This window comes from Rana temporaria, chromosome 13 (assembly GCF_905171775.1).
Source record: "Rana temporaria chromosome 13, aRanTem1.1, whole genome shotgun sequence".
In the NCBI taxonomy this organism is placed as follows: Eukaryota; Metazoa; Chordata; class Amphibia; order Anura; family Ranidae; genus Rana; species Rana temporaria.
In genome coordinates, this window is record NC_053501.1 from 81,230,340 (window position 1) to 81,250,860 (window position 20,521).

General features: G+C 43.8%; 2 protein-coding genes across 2 annotated transcripts in view; one reads left to right on the plus strand and one right to left on the minus strand.

Annotated features, from left to right (window-relative positions):
* ATP6V1D (ATPase H+ transporting V1 subunit D) overlaps nt 1-10,489 on the minus strand; it is a 69,150-nt gene extending 58,661 nt beyond the window's left edge. The window contains exon 1 of the mRNA XM_040333913.1: nt 10,152-10,489. Within this exon, the coding sequence (XP_040189847.1) occupies nt 10,152-10,192 (41 nt within the window). The 5' untranslated portion in view covers nt 10,193-10,489. The remainder of the gene's footprint in view (nt 1-10,151) is intronic.
* A 323-nt stretch (nt 10,490-10,812) lies between these two features.
* EIF2S1 (eukaryotic translation initiation factor 2 subunit alpha) overlaps nt 10,813-20,521 on the plus strand; it is a 63,842-nt gene continuing 54,133 nt past the window's right edge. Inside the window, exon 1 of the mRNA XM_040333912.1 lies at nt 10,813-11,166. The gene's annotated coding sequence lies outside the window, so the exon portion shown is untranslated. The remainder of the gene's footprint in view (nt 11,167-20,521) is intronic.

Sequence of the window (20,521 nt, forward strand, 5' to 3'; positions counted from 1 at the left end):
GCACTGTATGGTGTATCAAACCAGGAGCAAATAGAGAATAGGGGGGTAGTGCTGCGCTGTGAATGGGGAGTGGGATAATGTGCAAAGGAAATATGGCAGATCCTAATATATGGAAAGATAAGGTCTGACTAATAATCACAATCACAGTAAAAATGATAATATACCATAACAAGTGAATAACATCAAAGTAAACGTGCTACAGTGCAGCCAAGGCCAATTCTAATGTTATTTTTCACTATTTTCACTGCCATCTTCTTCCCTCTAATTAGAACCCCCAAACAGGATAAAACAGGATATGTATAATAACACCCTAGAGAATAAAATAGCGATTGTTGCAATACTTTCTGTCACGCCGTATTTGCGCAGAGGTCTTACAAGCGCACTTTTTTTGTGAAAAAATTACACTTTAATTAAAAAAAAATAAGACAACAGTAAAGTTATCCCCATTTTTTTTTATATTATGAAAGATAATGTTACGCCGAGTAAATTCATACCCAACATGTCACGCTTCAAAATTGCGTCCGCTCGTGGAATGCCGACAAACTTTTACCCTTTAAAATCTTTATAGGCGACGTTTAAAAAAAAATCTACAGGTTGCATTTTTTGAGTTACAGAGGAGGTTTAGCGTATGTGTTCGCTTCTGTGCGCAAGCTCGTCGGGACGGGGCGCGTTTTCTGGCTCCTAACTTTTTTAGCTGGCCCATAGATTCCAAGCAAATTTGTCAACCCCTGACATATGATACAGTCTGTGAGTAGCATTGATTTTCTGAGTGCCCCATAACATATTTTTATTACCTAGTGATCCTGCCAGGATGTCTATTGTATTTCAGCTTTCTTTAACAGCTCAAGCTGTTCAGCAAAAGTGTCAGTTAGAGGGTTGAGAAAAAACATTTTGCACTGACAGGGGTGCTTCCAACGATCAGCTTTAATTTATGTAAATTGTATATCCCAAAATGGGAAAAATAAATAATAATAATAAAAAAAACACCTTTAACCTGTTCATGTGAACTGATTGCGGAGCATATGTTACATTAACGACATCAGTTTGCAAAATGTAGCACGATTTGCAGAATCAGATCGCATTGGGTGTGATCACCGGTGCGATCAGATTACGGAGTGGACAAAAAAACTGCCCCGGCATGAGTTTGGTCCCAATGCGATGCAAATTTAGCCATAGGGTTTGTATGGCTGAATTTACATCGCACAGACAGCGCAACATGCAAAGTCTGACATCACACTAGTCACAGTGTGAACCAGCTCTTAAAAGCATTAATTCTAGGGCCTGTGGAAAATCAGCCTAGCGCAGGTTTAGGAGGGGGTTAAGTGTAGAGGGCAGGCGCTTCCTCCTCAGGCCAGTTTATTAACCAGCTGATTAGGGAGGGTGATTGCTGTCAGTTTTGCCATCTACAGAGAGGAAAGCCTGAAAGACTTGATTGTCTGTGTTTTACCTGCTTCGTGAGATTGCCTGTCAGTAGAATTTGGAATACTGTGTGTGCTGTAACTGAAAACATTGGGACTTATTCATATCGGGAAGCTTTACCTGTCTTGCTTGAGCTGAATCTGAAGACAAAGCCTAAAACCCCATAAACACCATTTGGTTTTCTGCAGATTAACCAACACCATGTAATGCAAGAGTCTGCCTGATTGCATACAAATTGAAACTCTTAACTACTTAACCCCCGGACCATATTGCTGGTCAAAGACCAGAGCACTTTTTGCGATTCGGGACTGCGACGCTTTAACTGACAATTGCGCGGTCGTGCGACGTGGCTCCCAAACAAAATTGGCGTCCTTTTTTCCCCCACAAATAGAGCTTTCTTTTGGTGGTATTTGATCACCTCTGCGGTTTTTATTTTTTGCGCCATAAACAAAAATAGAGCGACAATTTTGAAAAAAAATAATATTTTTTACATTTTGCTGTAATAAATATCCCCCAAAAATATATAAAAAAAAAATTTTTTCCTTAGTTTAGGCCGATACGTATTCTTCTACATATTTTTCGCAAAAAAAAAAAATCGCAATAAGCGTTTATTGATTGGTTTGCGCAAAAGTTATAGCGTTTACAAAATAGGGGGTATTTTTATGGCATTTTTATTAATATATTTTTTTTACTAGTAATGGCGGTGATCAGCGATTTTTTTTCGTTACTGCGACATTATGGCGGACACTTCGGACACTTTTGACAAATTTTTGGGACCATTGGCATTTTTATAGCGATCAGTGCTATAAAAATGCATTAGATTACTATAAAAATGCCACTGGCAGTGAAGGGGTTAACACTAGGGGGCGGGGAAGGGGTTAAGTATGTCCCTTGTGTGTTCTTACTGTGGGGGGGGGGGTGGCCTCACTAGGGGAAACACTGATCTTCTGTTCATACATTGTATGAACAGAAAATCAGCATTTCCCCCGCTGACAGGACCGAGAGCTGTGTGTTTACACACACAGCTCCCGGTCCCCGCTCTGCAACGAGCGATCGCGTGTGCCCGGCGGCGATCGCGCCCGCCTGGCACACGCACGGGAGTCGGGGGCGTGCGGACGTATAGCTACGGGCTCTCGCCCAGGAGAGCCGACCTGCCGCCGTATAATGACGGTGGCTGGTCGGCTAGTGGTTAAGGTTTGATCTTGTATTATATGGTTTTGGTAAATCTGAAGACAAAAATCAGCAAAAAGTCGAATAGCGTGTATGAGGCTTAAAGGGGTTGTAAAGGTTCATCTTTTATTTTCTGAATTGGTTCCTTTAAGCTAGTGAATTGTTGGTTCACTTACCTTTTCCTTCCATTTCCCTTCTAAATGTTTTTTTTCTTTGTTTGAATTTCTCACTTCCTGTTTCTCCTCAGTAAGCTTTCCACCGTCATCCGAGCGATGGAAAGTCAATTAGAACAGCTTACTGAGGAGGAACAGGAAGTGAGAAATTCAGACAGACAAAGAAAAAAACATTTGAAGGAAAAGGTAAGTGAACCAACAATGCACTAGCTTAAAGTAACCTATTTAGAAAATAAAAAACAAACCTTTACAACCCCTTTAAAGTGGAGGTTCACCCGAAAACTTAATTTTAAACATTAGATTGATGCTCATTTTGTCTAGGGGAATCGGGTAGTTTCTTTAAAATCGAAGCAGTACTTACCGTTTTAGAGAGAGATCTTCTCCGCCGCTTCCGGGGATGGGCTGCGGGACTGGGCGTTCCTATTTGATTAAATACAAGATAATACAGCGCTAATAACATAACCTGTGAAAATTATGTGTGAAAAATTGACCAATAATAATATGAGTGAACACAATAAGTGAATAAAGAATAAACCATTCAAAATGACGGACCCATCCAATTAATCAATGAGTGTGATAAAAAATAGTCCATAAAAAACGGTGAATTGAGTCCAATTTAAGTGACCAACAATATCTGCATGTGAAAAGATCCTCCACCGAAGATGAGATAAAAGGACACCCAATGTGTGGGAAATGAAATCTCCTTACCAGAGAAAAAGACCGGGCTTTCAACGGTCTCATAGGGTATAAGGATGTTTAAAGTCTTCCTTGAAAAGACTATTCCAGACACTGCTACTAACACCAGCATAAGAGCTCCAGGGGACAAGATCCTGATCAGATCCACTCCAGTTTAGCAATTTGGCGTTGATGTGTTCATAAAATAAAAAATGGTAGGAAACCACATAGTGCGTTACTGTATAAAGATTGAATTTAATAAAAACGAGTGTGCACTTACAACAAAGACTTGGTAAATTCGCATGTGGGATATAGCGTGGAGAGGATGGCGTTTCCTCGACCTTCCGTTTGCCTCGTACTTCCGTTCGTCACGTGTCTCTCCGTCTAACGTGATGACGTCACTACGGCTAAGCTCCTCCTACGCGTTTCGTCGCAATACGGACGTCTACGGGGATTGGCTGCCTGGAATCCTTATACCCTAGGAGACCGTTGAAAGCCCGGTCTTTTTCTCTGGTAAGGAGATTTCATTTCCCACACATTGGGTGTCCTTTTATCTCATCTTCGGTGGAGGATCTTTTCACATGCAGATATTGTTGGTCACTTAAATTGGACTCAAGTCACCGTTTTTTATGGACTATTTTTTATCACACTCATTGATTAATTGGATGGGTCCGTCATTTTGAATGGTTTATTCTTTATTCACTTATTGTGTTCACTCATATTATTATTGGTCAATTTTTCACACATAATTTTCACAGGTTGTTATTAGCGCTGTATTATCTTGTATTTTGTCTTTTTGTTTACTATGGTAATTAGTAATTAATACTGGCAGCTTTTTTAATTCACACGATCATTTAATCGATTTTATTTTGTTAGCGCAGTGTTTTTTTCTGTTAAGACAGAGAAATCCCTTTCCATATTTTGTTCCTATTTGATTGACAGTCTTCCGACAGTCGCATACATCGCGTCACGATTTTCCGAAAGAAGCCGAATGTCAGTGCGCAGGCGCCGTATAGAGCCGCACCAACGTTCGGCCTCTTTCGGCTACTCGTGACTCGATGTTTGAGACCATCGGAAGCCTGTCAATCAAATAGGAACGCCCAGTCCCGAAGACCATACCCGGAAGCGGCGGAGAAGATCTCTCTCTAAAACGGTAAGTACGGCTTTGATTTAAAAAAAAAAAAAAAAAAAAAAAAAAACACCCGATTCCCCTTGACAAAATGAGCATCAATCTAATGTTAAACAAATTTTTTCGGGTGAACTCCCGCTTTAAGGCCTGGTTCACACCTAATTTTGCAGATTTGAACTACAGAATGTGTTCCATAGGAAGCCATGTTAAATGGACTGCAATGCAAAAAGCACAAAAAATTTATAGGTGAGAATTGGGCCTAACAGTCCCTAATTTGCTATCGAATCTAAACTGATGACCTTTAAAGTGTTCCCTATGGACAATCTTGACAGGTTTGCTATCTATTTACTTCATGCAACATCATCTTTTACAAAAAAAAAGGGCAATTATATCGTGTTGTGTGCACTAAGAAGTGCATTTTTTTTCCTGAAAATGTGCATTTAGGCCTCATGCACACTGAACATTTTTGCAGTCTGCTCCTAGGTGTGTCTGGCTTTTTTTTGCCTCTAATCTTTCCTACATGTCATCCTGTGTGTCCATGGACACACTTTTAGCTAGTTTGATGGAAGGAGAGTTTAGAGGCAGGGGGGGAGGGGAAACCTGCCAGTGCACCCAGGAGCAGCAGAGCTGGGACAGAAAAAAGGCTTGTAAACGCGTGTAACTCTGGGCGCATTTAGCGCTTGAATGTTAATTTATTTCAATGGCCACAATAAATTATCCAACTAAATGAAATAAAGTCTCCGTGCATGACGCCTATAAAAGCGCAAGACCACTTGACACGTGTGAGGCATTTTTTTTCTGCAAAAACCCTGCTAGCTTATAGGCAGGGTGGATTTGATTTACTGGTAAATCACTAGTAAAAAGGCTTTATTTAAATAAACTAGATTTAAATCGTACTCTTTAACCACTTAATCCCCGGACCATTTGGCTGGCCAAAGATCAGGCCACTTTTTGCGATTCGGCACTGCGTCTCTTTAGCTGACAATTGCGCGTGGCTCCCAAAGGAAAATTCTCGTACGACAAAGTGATGACGAAGTGATGTCAAGTGTTGTAATGTATTTGTGTTGTATTTTCGGACGACAACTGTACTGACCAAACGAAAATCGTATGATCTGATATCGTACGAGGAAAATTTTCATGCATGTCTGATAAAATAATATCATGATCGGCTCACGGAAGCCCTGTACCAACAATCCGATTATCGGACGATTCTTCCTCGGACGACATTTTTCGTACAATATTCGGATCGTGTGTACGTGGCATTACAGTAGCGATTATTTGCTCTTTTTGTACTTTTTTTGTTTTGTTTTTTTAACCCCATTATGTTACTAAACGTCTCAGGCCTGGGTTCACACCTGTTTGGAGAAACACACTACAGTTCATTTACATGTTTTCCTATGGGACACGTTCACATCCGTGATTTTTTTCAGCTGCTGCGTATTTGCAAAGGGCAAGGACTTAAGGCAAAACGGTGCTATTTTGTTGTTTTTTGTTCAATATACTTCATTGGAGAAGCTGCAGAAAAGCATGTAATGTGTTTTGGCGGCAATTTGTGTTTTGTAATCTGCCCAACAACAAATTGGCCCCAAAAAAATTAAAAATCGTATTTTTTTTTAAGGCTATTATCCGATTAATCCAAATAATAATCGTCCATCTAATAGATTCTGAAAATAATCGTTAGTTGCAGCCCTACATTAGTATCTCTAATACCAGCTGAATCTTCAGCAGCTGACAATTTGCACAGCCTTTTGTCAAAAAAAAAAAAAAAAAAAAAAAAAAAAAAAGGAAGAAACATTAAACTATTCCAGGAAGTTGAAGGATGAAGTGCAATGCCCAGTTTTTTTTCTGTTTGAGCATGCGATTAATACCAGTTAATTCCCACCCTTTGAATTCTAAGGGAACTTAAAACAAACAGAGAAGCCCCCTCTCTTTAGTTGTTTGCAAGACAAATAAAGAGATGTGAAAGGTACAAATTCCCGGAGCAGCTAGTGAACTGTACTTTGGCAGTCTGCGTGTTGTCACTATAAACTGTGTGCTGTATACATTAAACAGTTTGTGGAGGAAAAAAAAAAGAAAAAAGGGGGCGAGGTGGAGGCTGAGTATTTCATGCACGTGATATTGATGTATGAATGTCAGAACTTCTTGGCAGTAGGTTGCTTGCCAAAAAACGATGAGTATGATCTGCTTATGCAGGTAAAAATGCTTCTAAATCCAACAATGCTAAATATAGGGCACATGTGATTTATGTGCATATTACCATGTTTTTACTGATTGAAGTGTGATGTGTGTTTGCGTATACAGGCCCATTAATTGCAATGGGCTGCATTCGGATCTTTAAAAAAAAAATATATATATATATATATATATATATATATATATATATATATATATATATATATATATATATATATATATATATATATATATATATATATATATATATATATATATATATATATATATATAGAAAAAAGCTGCGCTGCATAAGTGATGAAGCCAAAAAAATATTCAATACCTATTATGATACTAATCACATCAAAGGCTAACATAAGTGATTAATGATCAAAATCAACTTATAAAAAGTGACATGTGCATGCAATAATTGATTCAAAGTGCAATCCGCATGAATATAGTCCCAAGAAAAAATTCAGAAATATCCAAATTCGTGCAAACTTCAAATGCCAGAAAAAGAAAGTGCTGAAAGTGTCCTCAGGGAAATCGTGTCCAAGTAGCAGGAAAAGATGAAAGCCACCACCTCTTATCTATATCCTGCTTACCAGAAAGACTGGATCCCTATACAGAGATCAAATACACATATGGCTCCTCAGCCCAGATGGTAATCGGTCACTCCAGCAAGCAGAAAAATCTTCTGGTCTCAGGACACAATATTGCTTTCCTCTACCTCCACAATACCGCTCTCAACGAATCACCATGAAGACATTAATTCCCAAGGAAAGAAGAATCGACATAGGGCAGTATTGCTAGCATAAGTGTTTAATAAAAAAATCAGTCTCACTTACATTCAGTAGAAAAATAGTAGGCGTTTAGTATATAATAAGCCGGCCGGCTCTCTTGTACCGCTCGCTCCTTCCGAAGGAGCGAGCGGTACAAGAGAGCCGGCCGGCTTATTATATACTAAACGCCTACTATTTTTCTACTGAATGTAAGTGAGACTGATTTTTTTATTAAACACTTATGCTAGCAATACTGCCCTATGTCGATTCTTCTTTCCTTGGGAATTAATGTCTTCATGGTGATTCGTTGAGAGCGGTATTGTGGAGGTAGAGGAAAGCAATATTGTGTCCTGAGACCAGAAGATTTTTCTGCTTGCTGGAGTGACCGATTACCATCTGGGCTGAGGAGCCATATGTGTATTTGATCTCTGTATAGGGATCCAGTCTTTCTGGTAAGCAGGATATAGATAAGAGGTGGTGGCTTTCATCTTTTCCTGCTACTTGGACACGATTTCCCTGAGGACACTTTCAGCACTTTCTTTTTCTGGCATTTGAAGTTTGCACGAATTTGGATATTTCTGAATTTTTTCTTGGGACTATATTCATGCGGATTGCACTTTGAATCAATTATTGCATGCACATGTCACTTTTTATAAGTTGATTTTGATCATTAATCACTTATGTTAGCCTTTGATGTGATTAGTATCATAATAGGTATTGAATATTTTTTTGGCTTCATCACTTATGCAGCGCAGCTTTTTTCTATATATTGCCTTTAATGTACGTCTAACATTTTGGCTGCAGCAGCAATTATTTGTCATTTATTTTCATTAATTTTGTGTTATAATTTAAATCAAATTTATTTCACTTATTTAGACCAGCGCAGTATTAACCCATTCCATATATATATATATACCTACCTTCTTCATTAAACATAAAAAAGTTACCTGGTAAGTGTAATCAATCTCATGCACACTGTTCTTAAGCCCGTGTCCAATCCTGGCATTTTTGTGTGCCTGTGAACCTAGATGCCTGACCAGCCGCTGGCTTAGCCGAGAGCCTGAGCCAGCCACCCCCTCCTCCACAGCCCAATGTTCTATCGAGAAAGCCCCCCCCCCCCCCCTATCAAAAAATGCCTCCGATGGGTATGACCATGCGCAGTACCCAACGGCATTCTAGCTGATATGTTGATCAGCTGGAGTGACATCAACTCAGCGCATGCGCAGATCGTCGGAGGCAGTATACGACCATCTATTAAGTGCCAAGGGAGAATATAATTGTCAGATTCTGCCTCGCTGTTGTGGGGCGGGTTGCTGGTGTTCTGAAGGGTTGGTTTTGTGTGTGTTTTAACCCACCCTTAGACACAGCCAAAACACGCCATTTATCACATTGAACCTGCCATGCAACAGATAGAAAACCTGCCGTTCAATACAGCCAAAACCCACCGCAGCGAGGCAGAATCTGACAATTACGTTCTCCCACCCCTGTTTGCAGAGCGTCGGACAATGTCTCCAACGATGTGCACATGCGCTGTGTTGATGTCAAGCCAGCTGATCAACATATCAGCTGGAGTGCTAATTTTTCTATTGGGGGGGGGGGGGGGGGTGGCGCGCACACTCCTCAATAGAACACTGGCACTGCAATGAGGGGGGAGAGCAGAGAGCTGGTGACGAAGTCTGCTCACTGAAGACCGATAACGAAACACTCATCAGTCATGTGATCATTCGATACTTCACCTTAGGAGTAGGGTGACCAGATTTTTTAAATGAAATCCGGGGACATATTCTTTCTTTACTAGTAATGGCAACAATCAGCGACTCTCTGCCCGTCGCTGCCCGCCTCACAACCTTTCAAGTTTTACTCTTCAGGCCCCGGCTACTACTGGATAGGGAGCGGAGGAAGATCCCTCCGCCAGGGAAGGCAAGGAGATCGGCAGGTGGCTCGCCAGGATTTGAGCCAAGGCAAAAAGAACATGCGAGCGAAGCTGAAGAAATCTTCCCTCCACTCCGACCAGCACATGATCATCAGAAAGGGGCACAGATAATGGGAAAAAAACAACCCCCATATGCTAGTAGGCACGGCGGAGCGGGGGTGTGTAATTCAAATTTTTGTATTTTAATTTTGCACTGACTGTCTTTGAAATTGCCCCTGCCCCCTATTAAATCCAATCTGGGGACAAAACCAGGGACAGACTTGGTCCGGGGACAGTGTCCTCAATCAGGGGACTGTCCCCTGAAACTGGGGATGTCTGGTCACCCTACCTTAGAGCCGATGGAGGACAGCTGCAGCCATCTTGGTGACCCCCCCCCCTCTTCCATAAAGTTTGTGTAATATAAAAAAATCATTACAATGTAAATATGGTAATAATCATACAATCTGTTAAAATATAGAATAAATGAATAAGACATGTGCAATGATTTGTGTCTTATACAATAATTATGTTCAGTAATAATAACAAAGATTTAAAAAAATAAAAGGCCAAATGCATTAAGATTGCACTCTGGTGGTCAATGAAATGCTCAGCTCTGGCGGCTGCACTAAGATGAAACCAGATGGTACTGTGAACACATAACATGAAGAACACGACACTACACCGGCATACACGTCCTCCCCCGATAAGCTCATACATACATCCGAGAAGGGAACACCTCGATCCTGTCCTTGCCCGACATCTTTCCTCACAGTCTCAGTTCTTCCGCTGTCACTAAACTGCTGCGATCAGGGAGAAGCACTGCGGTCATGTGACATTAGCAGCAAGGGCGGGGCTTCGTAACCAATCACATGATGTCGCCCAATCCCTCGCAAGCAGCGATTCATGAGAACTAGTTTCCGGTGTTCTAACGCCTGTTCTAACAATATGGGTCCCCCATCAGATAGGGCCCGGCCTGAGATCACGGACATCTCCGACAATGAACATCTGTTCCATCAGCTGTAGTTGGAGCATGCGCAGTTAACACGCCGCTCGCTCTATCAGATGGGGGGCCCATCAAGATAGAACAGGGCTGGCCGCGCTCACTCAATACAGCAAGGGGCGGATGGTTTTACCAAAGGGGCGGATATGATTATAGAGGCCGCGCTTACTGAATAAGCATAATACATGCGCCCCTTGCTGTATTTGAGCGCGGGCAGCGCTGTTCTATCATGATGAGTCCCCCATCTGATAGAGCGCGCGGCGTGTTAACTGCGCATGCTCCAACTACAGCATAACGATAAGACACCTGTGTTCTGTCAAAATAGCTAATTCGTCCAGTCGTTTCACTTCCGGTTACTTTAAGCCCTCTCGAGATTTCGACGAGTTGCTCACTTTGGATTTTTCATTACATTTCTGACTAGACGAATAAATTACTCTGGACAATTGGGGCTTTGCCTGGGCTATACACCTGCGGTTTCTAGCTACAGTTATTTGAATGGCCCCACCCGCTAAGCTTGATTGGGCAATCTACATGCCAGAGACAAAGATGGCCAACTAGGTCGTATGGGAGGTGGGCGCGCTATCTTTCTGTATTTTCTATGGTTCCGCTTTGTGATGCCGCATGCGCAGTAATTTCCTGCCGGAACGCATGCTGATGAAATAGTGCGGCGTGTGCCGAAGGAAGTGTCGTGCGGCCCGGTTACTTTATCTTAGCAGCCACGGGAGCGGAAACAAGTGAGTATGGGTTTTCTTATGTGGTCAAGCGGACTGGTCCTTGTCTTGTTTGTTTCATCAGTCTATAGGCTCATGTGTGAGATGAGCCACCTTGGAAGAGGAGTGCATTCGGCCTGTGGTGGGAACTATATTGCCTTATGCTGGATGTGATGATCCATTCAGTCAGTGATCACACTGGGCAATGCGAGGACTGCACATCCCATGTTCTCTGGATATCAGCGATCTCCATGTTTGCACATTGTAGGCCAGGTTCACATAGATCTGTATATGTGACTCTCTTCACACTTGTGCGATGCAGGAACTCAAGCTAAACGGTGCCTGTTCCTGTACATCCTATGTTTCAGGTTCACATCCTTTTTAAAATAAATAGTGCAGCGCTATATAATCAGGAGTGGTAAACTGATAAAGTAACGACAGAGAATAGAATCAATATAAATGTAATAAATGGTGAAACACATTAAGGTGTACGTTTAATAAACCGTGATAAGCCGAGATCATGATGATCACGGCTTATCACAGAGCATTGCCGGTTTAATAAACTGTGATAAGGAGCAGAGAACACATTCTCCACTTCACATCACATCACATGGATGTTTTGTCACAAACGGACAGTTTAATAAACCGTGATCTGAAGATTTCACAGCTCTTCACCTGAAATATCTCCCTTCCAGATTCACCAGTTCAGAGGTGGAGAATCTGGGAGCGAAGCTGGTGTGATAAGAGGATGAAGGCTTATTTCTTCCTAATTTCAACACCAGTGGGTTAAAAATGAGTATTAACAACAATATACACGTGTGTGTGTGTGTGTGTGTGTGTATATATATACATACATACATACATACATACATACATACATACATACATACATACATACATAGCAAGATCCACAAAAACGGGTGTATATTTAGGTGGGCGTAGCGCATATCATATGCGCTACGCCGCCGTAAATCAGAGTGGCTCCTAGGGTATCCACAAAGAACTTAACGTAAATCTGCCGGCGTAAGCCCGCATAATTAAAGCAGGCTTGGAGTGGGCGTGTTGTATGGTAATCTGGTATGACCCCACTTAATTGACGCTTTTTACGAATGGCGCATGCGTGGTCCATGGTCGTATCCCAGTGCGCATGTGCAAAATCACGCCACAAATAGTCAATGCTATCGACGTGAACGTAACTTACGCAAAGCCCTATTCGCAAACGATTTACGCAAACGACGGAAAATTTGACGCTGTCCCGATGCCCATACCTAACATTGCGTACACCTCATAGAGGCAGGGGTAACGTTACGCCGAAAAAAAGCCTTGCGTAAACGACGTAAAAAAATGCGCCGGAGCGGACTTACGTTTGAGAATCGGCGTATATAGCTAATTTGCATACTCTACGCGGAAATCAACGGAAGTGCCACCTAGCGGCCAGCGTAAATATGTACCTAGGATCCGACGGCGTACTAAGATGTACGTCAGTCGGATCTAGCCCACATTCAGGCGTATCTTGTTTTGTGGATACAAAACAAAGATACGACGGCGCATCGTAGAACAGCGTAAGTTTTTTTGTGGATCTGGCCCACGGTATCTATATAACGTGTGTGTGTGTGTGTGTGTGTGTGTGTATGTATGTATGTATGTGTATATATATATGTATATTTATTAGTGCTGTCAATTAAACGCGCTATTAACGGTGTTAACGCAAACCCACGTTAACGCTGTCAATTTTTTTATCGCGCGATTAACGAGGCGGCGTTCGGGGGTTATACCGGGATGATGCCTGCAGCCGCAGGCATCATCCCAGTACCGTTGTTTAGAGCGGGCGATCGGCTATCCAAACATAACAACCGATGCGGCTAAAAGCCGCTCGTTGTTATGCCGGAGGAGCGGGAGGGGACATCCCCCCCCCCCCCCTCCCGCCGCCTTTCGCCGCTGTGACCGGGCCTCCCGTCCCACCGGGAGACCCGATCCTCCATCCGGCGCCCTTCTGTGTCCAGGCGGAGACTGACACTAAGCCGTAAGCGGCTTTGATTCAGTCTCCGCATTGAAACCACGGAAGCGGCGTCATGACGTCACTTCCGGGTTTCTCGGCTGCCAATGGCGCCGGATTTAAAAAAGTACACAGTATTCAGAATCGCCGTTTTCGGCGATCTGAATACTTTGAAGTGCAAAGGAGGGCTCGGAGGTCTTTTAGACCCCCGATCCCTCCATAAAGAGTACCTGTCACCACCTATTGCTGTCACAAGGGATGTTTACATTCCTTGTGACAGCAATAAAAGTGATCAAAATGTAAAAAAATAAAAAAACACAATTTAATATTATAAGAAAACAAACAAAAAAATGTTTTAAAGGGTGAACCTCCTTAATCGCGCGATTAATCGTGAGTTAACTATGACATTATTGCGATTAATCGCGATTAAAAATTTTAATCGCTTGACAGCACTAATATATATATATATATGTATGTATATATATATGTATATGTGTGTGTGTATGTATATATATATATATATATATATATATATATATATATATATATATATATATATATATATATATATATATATATATATATATATTAGTGTGTGTGTGTTATCACATGTCTGAAAACATTAATTACATGTTCTTTTAAACTTTTTAGTTTTAATTTTTGAACTCGGCTGCACTGTAATCTCACAATATCTCACGAGATTATAGGCAGTCCACCCAGTTTTACACAGATCTCGGCTGTTTTCAGAGAAAAAACTTCACCTCTGTTCACCATCTGAGAACTGAAGTTCTCAGTTTATTAAACTGGCTGCAGAGGAGATAATTTTCCTCCTGAGAACTGCCGTGAACTGAACTGAGAAAAAACTTCACCGTTTATTAAACGGACACCTAAATGTGCTAATGTGAAAGTCCATATGTGATAAACACACAATGTGAGAGCTTCCAAGTAAACATTGGATGTTGAATGGCCGGTTGAGTGAAGAGATCAAGGTTACTTCATACAAAAGAAAGATGAGGTACTCTTACCATGTGAGGTGGACTCATCTGTTATATAACAGTGGGTCAGATGGGCTTGTGGTCTCAAGGACCTGAATCAATGCGGCAGGATCTTGCAGGTTGAACAGTCTAGATGACTTTGATGGGGTGAAGAGCCAGTGGTCGTTCCGCTGAAGAGTAGATATGGGCTAAAACCGTATGGTCTCCAAAAATGAAAAAAACAAACAAAAAATGCTCCAAATGGTGCAGGTCATAAAAAACACTGAAGGTTTATTGAAATAAAAATGGTCATGCAGAAAATGACACAAAAAAAAGGATAAAAATGATCACATGAGAAAAACATAAAAGCAGTATGGGGTGCAATGATGCAAAATCCGACACAGCTGCCCCTGTTGACTTTCTTAGGCTAGGTTCACACCACGATTTTACCATCCGATAAACGGACAGTTAAATCGGATGGAATCGTATGTGACAAAATCGTATGTAATCGTATGTCAAAATTTTCACTAAAAAATCGGATCCTGATTTTAAATGTCTGGGAAAAAGAAGATTTCTCCTACGCCTTCCAGGACGGCACACCAGAGAGATAAGGGCTCCTCCCACAGGAAACACAATCAATTGACAAGTTTGTTATAAGTTCCCACCCCTCCCCTTGCTCCTCAGTATTTTGATTGTGTTTCTCCCGAACACAGCGGCACGTTTGTTGTTTTATATTACCTGGAGACGGTGAAGTCGAAGGGTACCCCTGTTGAGGCAGGTTCAGGGAGGCCGGGGAGAGCTGAACTGACCTGTTGGCTTCGGTCGCTCACAGGTCGCCACAAAGACAGGCATGGACGCTCTGAGCTGTGGTGAAAAAGCCATCGTCCCTCTGCACAAAAATCCGCCACGCTGCTAACTCTTCTTCCTGGGGGGGTTTGCAGAGGAGCATTGCGCTCCAGACCTCGTTCGGAGGTACAGGAAGCGCGTCACCGGAGAGTGGGCGTTCCCTACACAGCAACCCGGAAGTGACGCCTCGGCGTGGAGAGCAGCGTGGAGCGGTGGGGTCGGCGGCGGATAAACCCTGCGAACAGGTACCGGCAAGCCAAGGACCCAGTCAACCTCCTCATGATGGAAGAGGAAGGGAAGACTAGCGCTGCGGCTACCAAATCCAGATCGGGGGTCGGTGAGTACTGTCCCTCCTGGAAAGGGAGAAAAGGGGAGAGTGAGAGTTCCTGAGTCGCAGGATGCAACTGGTAACGGCTGCCTTCCTCGTTCTCTCTCTCTTTTCTCCCTAGTACAGCCTGCAGCTTTGAAGTGGGAAGAAATAACATGGTTGTTTTTGATTATGTTCCCTCTCTAACAGAATCTCCCGGTGAAACCCAGGGGGCCTCTGCTCAATCCTCAGCATCTGCTAGTGGTAGTTCCTCTAAAAAATGTGGAAACTGTAAAGATAAACTCCCAAAATCCTATACCAAGCCCTTCTGCCACAAATGTATTAACCAGTTGGCTGGGAAGGAGGCAGCTGCTATGATGAAAGATTTTCTCTTATCAATGCAGTCTGAAATGTTGGCCACAGTTAGAGCCCTCAGGGAGACAGCTACACAAGCAGCCACAGGCCCTAGCACAGAGGAACCGGCCCCTAGAGAGACTTTGATTTCTCAGGGAAGGCTAGTTGCAGGACCCAGTACCCCTTTCCTATCCTCTCAGGTCTTTTCTCATGATCTGGAGGAAGAGGAAAGTGAGGTCATGAGCCAGGTCACTAGACATAGCTCAGAGGGTGAGGAGGATAGAGACTCAGTCATGTCTCAGGAAGAAGGAAAATTGAAAAGATTCCTCTTCTCAGCAGAGGACGTGGACAGTCTCCTTCAGGCAATCTATGCCACTGAAGAGATTCCAGAGGTTCCTAAAACGACCTCTGCACAGGATAAGGTGTATAGGGGACTCAGTGAAATACAGGATAGAGTCTTCCCTCTCCACCAATCTCTAAAAGAAATAATCCTACAAGAATGGAAATATCCAGAAAGGAGACTAACCACTCAGAAAACCTGGAAACGGAAGTACCCGTTCACCCAATCAGTTGGGGAAGCTTTCTTTAAACTTCCAAAACTGGATGCGGCCCTGTCTCAGGTCACTAAACAGTCAGACCTCTCATTTGAAGATGCTGGCAGTATTAAAGATCTAATGGATCGCAGGGCCGAATCACTCCTGAGAAAAGCATGGGAGGCTAACACAGCTTCTATGGCCCCAGCATTAGCTGCGACCTGTGTAGCCAGGAATGCAGACCTATGGGTAGAGAAACTGGCAGAACACCTCGGCCAGTTTACAGAGTCAGAGGAAATCTTGGGGTCTCTATCTTTGATAGGAAAAGCTGTCGCATACTTGGCTGATGCCGCTTTGGAAACTGCCAAAGCTTCAGCCAAAACAGCGGCCTTGATTAACTCGTCCAGACGAGCTATCTGGGTTAAAGCCTGGGATGGGGATGTCACATCAAAGGGAAAACTGTGTGGACTCCCTTTCCAGGGTTCACTTCTGTTTGGCCAAGGATTGGATGATGTCCTAGCTAGGTCTTCAGAAAAGGGAAAGAAATTCCCTATGAAACCTAAGAAAGATGGGTTTAAGAAGACTTTTCGAGGCCCCCAGGGGCAAAACAAGCAGAAATATAAAAGAGAACCCAATAGGCGCTGGTTTTATGGAAAAGGGAACAAAAAGAATAACTTACTCTTTCCCTCCGCCAAGGCTGAGGCTAAACAGACCAAGTGACGCCAAGGTCAAGGTAGGGGGGAGGCTGTCCCAGTTTGTACAACAGTGGGAAAATATTTCAGACAGTCCCTACATACACAAGCTTATAAGGGATGGGTTCCGCCTGGAATTTGTCACCTTCCCCCCCCCTATGATCACCCTCACGCAGCTCCCCAAGGATACCCTAAAAAGAAGGGCCCTCTTGGAGGGGGTTCAGGAGTTGGTAGAGCAACTAGTAATAACACCAGTGCCAGTAGAACAGCAATACCGGGGGTTCTATTCCCACGTGTTTTTGGTTCAAAAACCATCAGGAAAATTCCGCCTGATAGTAAACCTAAAAAAACTAAACGGATTTTTAGAACAAAAGAAATTCTCCATGGAGAGTATTTACTCAGTAAGAAAGAACCTCATGAAGGAAACCTACATGACAACCATAGACCTGAAGGACGCCTATTTTCACGTGCCAATTCACGTGGACCATCAGGCCTTTTTGAGGTTTGCGGTGGTGGTAGGGGAGGAAATCTTTCATTGGCAGTTCAGGGCACTACCCTTCGGCCTAACCTCCAGCCCCAGAATCTTTACAAAAATTCTGGCAGAGGCAGTAGCATTCCTACATCTTCAAGGAATATGCCTTATACCATACCTGGACGATCTACTGATCTCCGGTCAGACAGAGTCACAGGTTCAGAGGGATACCAACAGGGTGATGGAGTTCTTAGAAAGCCTAGGCTGGATTATCAATTTAGAGAAATCCTCCCTCATACCAGAACAGGTAAAAAATTTCCTGGGCTACACTATAGACGCCAGGCTCCAGACGCTTTTCCTGCCAGAGGAAAAAATAAAAAAATTAGTGTCAGGAGCAGAGAATCTGGTGAGATTCCCCAGACTTCCCAGGAGGTCAGTTATGAGAGTGCTAGGCTTAATGTCGGCATCCATACCAGCGGTAGTCTGGTCCCAATTACATGCAAGGATGCTCCATTTTTTCTTTCTGTCCTCTTGGGACAAGAAGAAGGAATCCCTGGATCAGGAGATTGTACTCACCCCTCAGGTCCTCTCATCCCTAGAGTGGTGGACCAGTCACCAAAACCTAAGGGAAGGTCGACCTTGGGCACAATGGGATCCGGTAAAATTGACTACGGATGCCAGCACATGGGGGTGGGGTGCCCACTTGGGAAAGAAAAAAGCCCAAGGAAGATGGTGCTACCTCCTGGCTCATCAATCTTCCAATACCAGGGAGCTCAGAGCAGTAGGAGAAGCTCTGAAGGCCTTCCAACAAGATGTCACAGACAGGGAGGTCCAGGTGAGCTCAGACAACGCTACAGTAGTGGCCTACCTGAATCACCAAGGCGGTACCAGATCCGGTCCCCTATTAGACCTAACCATAAAAATCCTGGGTTGGGCAGAGAAGCATGTCACCTCCATCTCAGCCATACATATAAAGGGGACAGACAACATAGAAGCGGACTTCCTCAGTCGCCAACAATTAAGACGGGGGGAATGGGAATTGAGTCCCGAGGTCTTTCAGGCTTTAGTTCTTCAGTTTGGCGAACCAGACATAGATCTGTTCGCGAACCGGAAGAACAGGAAAGTGAACAGGTACTTCTCAGCCTCGGTAGAACGGGATTCAGAGGGCCTGGATGCGCTGTCCCAGAACTGGCATTTCAAAATGGCCTACGCTTTCCCACCCCTGGCGCTAATTCCGCGGGTACTCCAGAAAGTCAGCAAGTCCCCCGGTCTGGTCCTCCTTATTGCCCCATGGTGGCCAAGGAGGACATGGTTTGCGAACCTGAGGTTCATGTCAGTAGCAGAGCCTCTGAGACTCCCAGCCAGGACAGATCTTCTCAGACAAGGTCCAGTGTTTCACTCGAGACCAGAGTTCTTTCAGCTAACAGCCTGGTTAGTGAGCGCCAGATTCTGAAACAAAAAGGTTGTTCAGAAAAGGTGATTGAGACTCTCCTTACAAGTAGAAAGCCGGTCACTAGAAAGATCTACTCAAAGATATGGAGAACCTTCCAGACCTGGAGTAGAAAAAGACAAAAGTCTTCCCAGTCGGTTCCGGTTATCCTGGATTTTCTCCAGGATGGAGCGGACGCTGGGCTTAAGGTTAGCACCCTGCGAGTACAGGTAGCGGCCCTCTCGGTGTACCTGGATAAAAGATTAGCGAAGGACGACCTAGTTAAGAGATTCTTACTAGCTAGGGAGAGAATGTCCCCCGTCCTTAAAAGCTTATGTCCACCATGGGACCTTACTAGGGTATTAGAGTCATTATCTATGCCTCCTTTTGAACCTTTAGAGAAAGTTTCCCTTAGGTTCCTTACGTTAAAATTAACTTTTTTGTTGGCTATTACTACAGCCAGGAGGGTAGGAGATCTGCAAGCTCTGTCTATGAAAGAGCCTTTTCTTAGGGTGCAACCAGACAGGGTCACTCTTAGGGCAGATCCCTTATACCTACCTAAAGTAGCATCCTTACTCAACAGGACGCAAGAAATGATATTGCCGTCCTTTTGTTCAGAACCAAAGAACGAGAAGGAGTTTAAGTTCCACTGTTTGGATGTAAGAAGATGTCTTCTTATATATTTAGATAGAACCAAAAGTTTCAGGAAATCTAACCATCTCCTAATCCTATATGGTGGGGTCAGGAAGGGATTACAGGCCTCAAGGCCATCAGTCTCAAAATGGATTAGAGAAGCTATTACAGAGGCTTATCAGTGTGCAGGAGAACCAGCTCCACTTAATATCAAAGCTCATTCAACCAGATCTCTGGCGACATCTTGGGCGGAGAGAGCAGGTGCCTCCTGGGACCAGATCCGTACTGCGGCTACCTGGTCAAGTCATCACACCTTCCTGAAACACTACCGTGTAGAATTGTTGTCACAGCAAGACCTGGCTTTCGGTCGGAAGGTCCTCCAAGCTGTGGTCCCACCCTGAGGTAGGCCTGAGGTCCTTTCATATCCTCTCTGGTGTGCCGTCCTGGAAGGCGTAGGAGAAAACCTACGTTAGATCTACCGGTAACGGTATTTCTACGAGCCTTCCAGGACGGCAGGCCTACTACCCACCCTATGTGAAGAAAGGTAAGCTATATGCTAAATGGTAAGTACCGATGGGGTGCCCCTTGTGAACCAGTTCAAGATTACTTTATTAAATACTGAGGAGCAAGGGGAGGGGTGGGAACTTATAACAAACTTGTCAATTGATTGTGTTTCCTGTGGGAGGAGCCCTTATCTCTCTGGTGTGCCGTCCTGGAAGGCTCGTAGAAATACCGTTACCGGTAGATCTAACGTAGGTTTTTATGGATATTCAGGGGAACCCCGCCGTCAATTAAAAAAAAAAATGACGTGCGGTTCCCGGTAATATCCATAACCAGACCCATTATCCGAGCACGTTGACCTGGCCGGCCGCAGAAAAGAGGGGGGGACAGAGTGCGGCCCCCCCCTCTCCTGAACCGCACCAGGCCACATGCCCTCAACATTGGGAGGGTGCTTTGGGGTGCCCCCCAAAGCACCTTGTCCCCATGTTGATGGGGACAAGGGTCTCATCCCCACAACCCTTGCCCGGTGGTTGTGGGGGTATGCGGGAGGTTTATCAGAATCTGGAAGACCCCTTTAACAAAGGGGACCCCCAGATCCTGACCCCCCCCCCCTGTGTGAAATGGTAATGGGGTACACTGTAC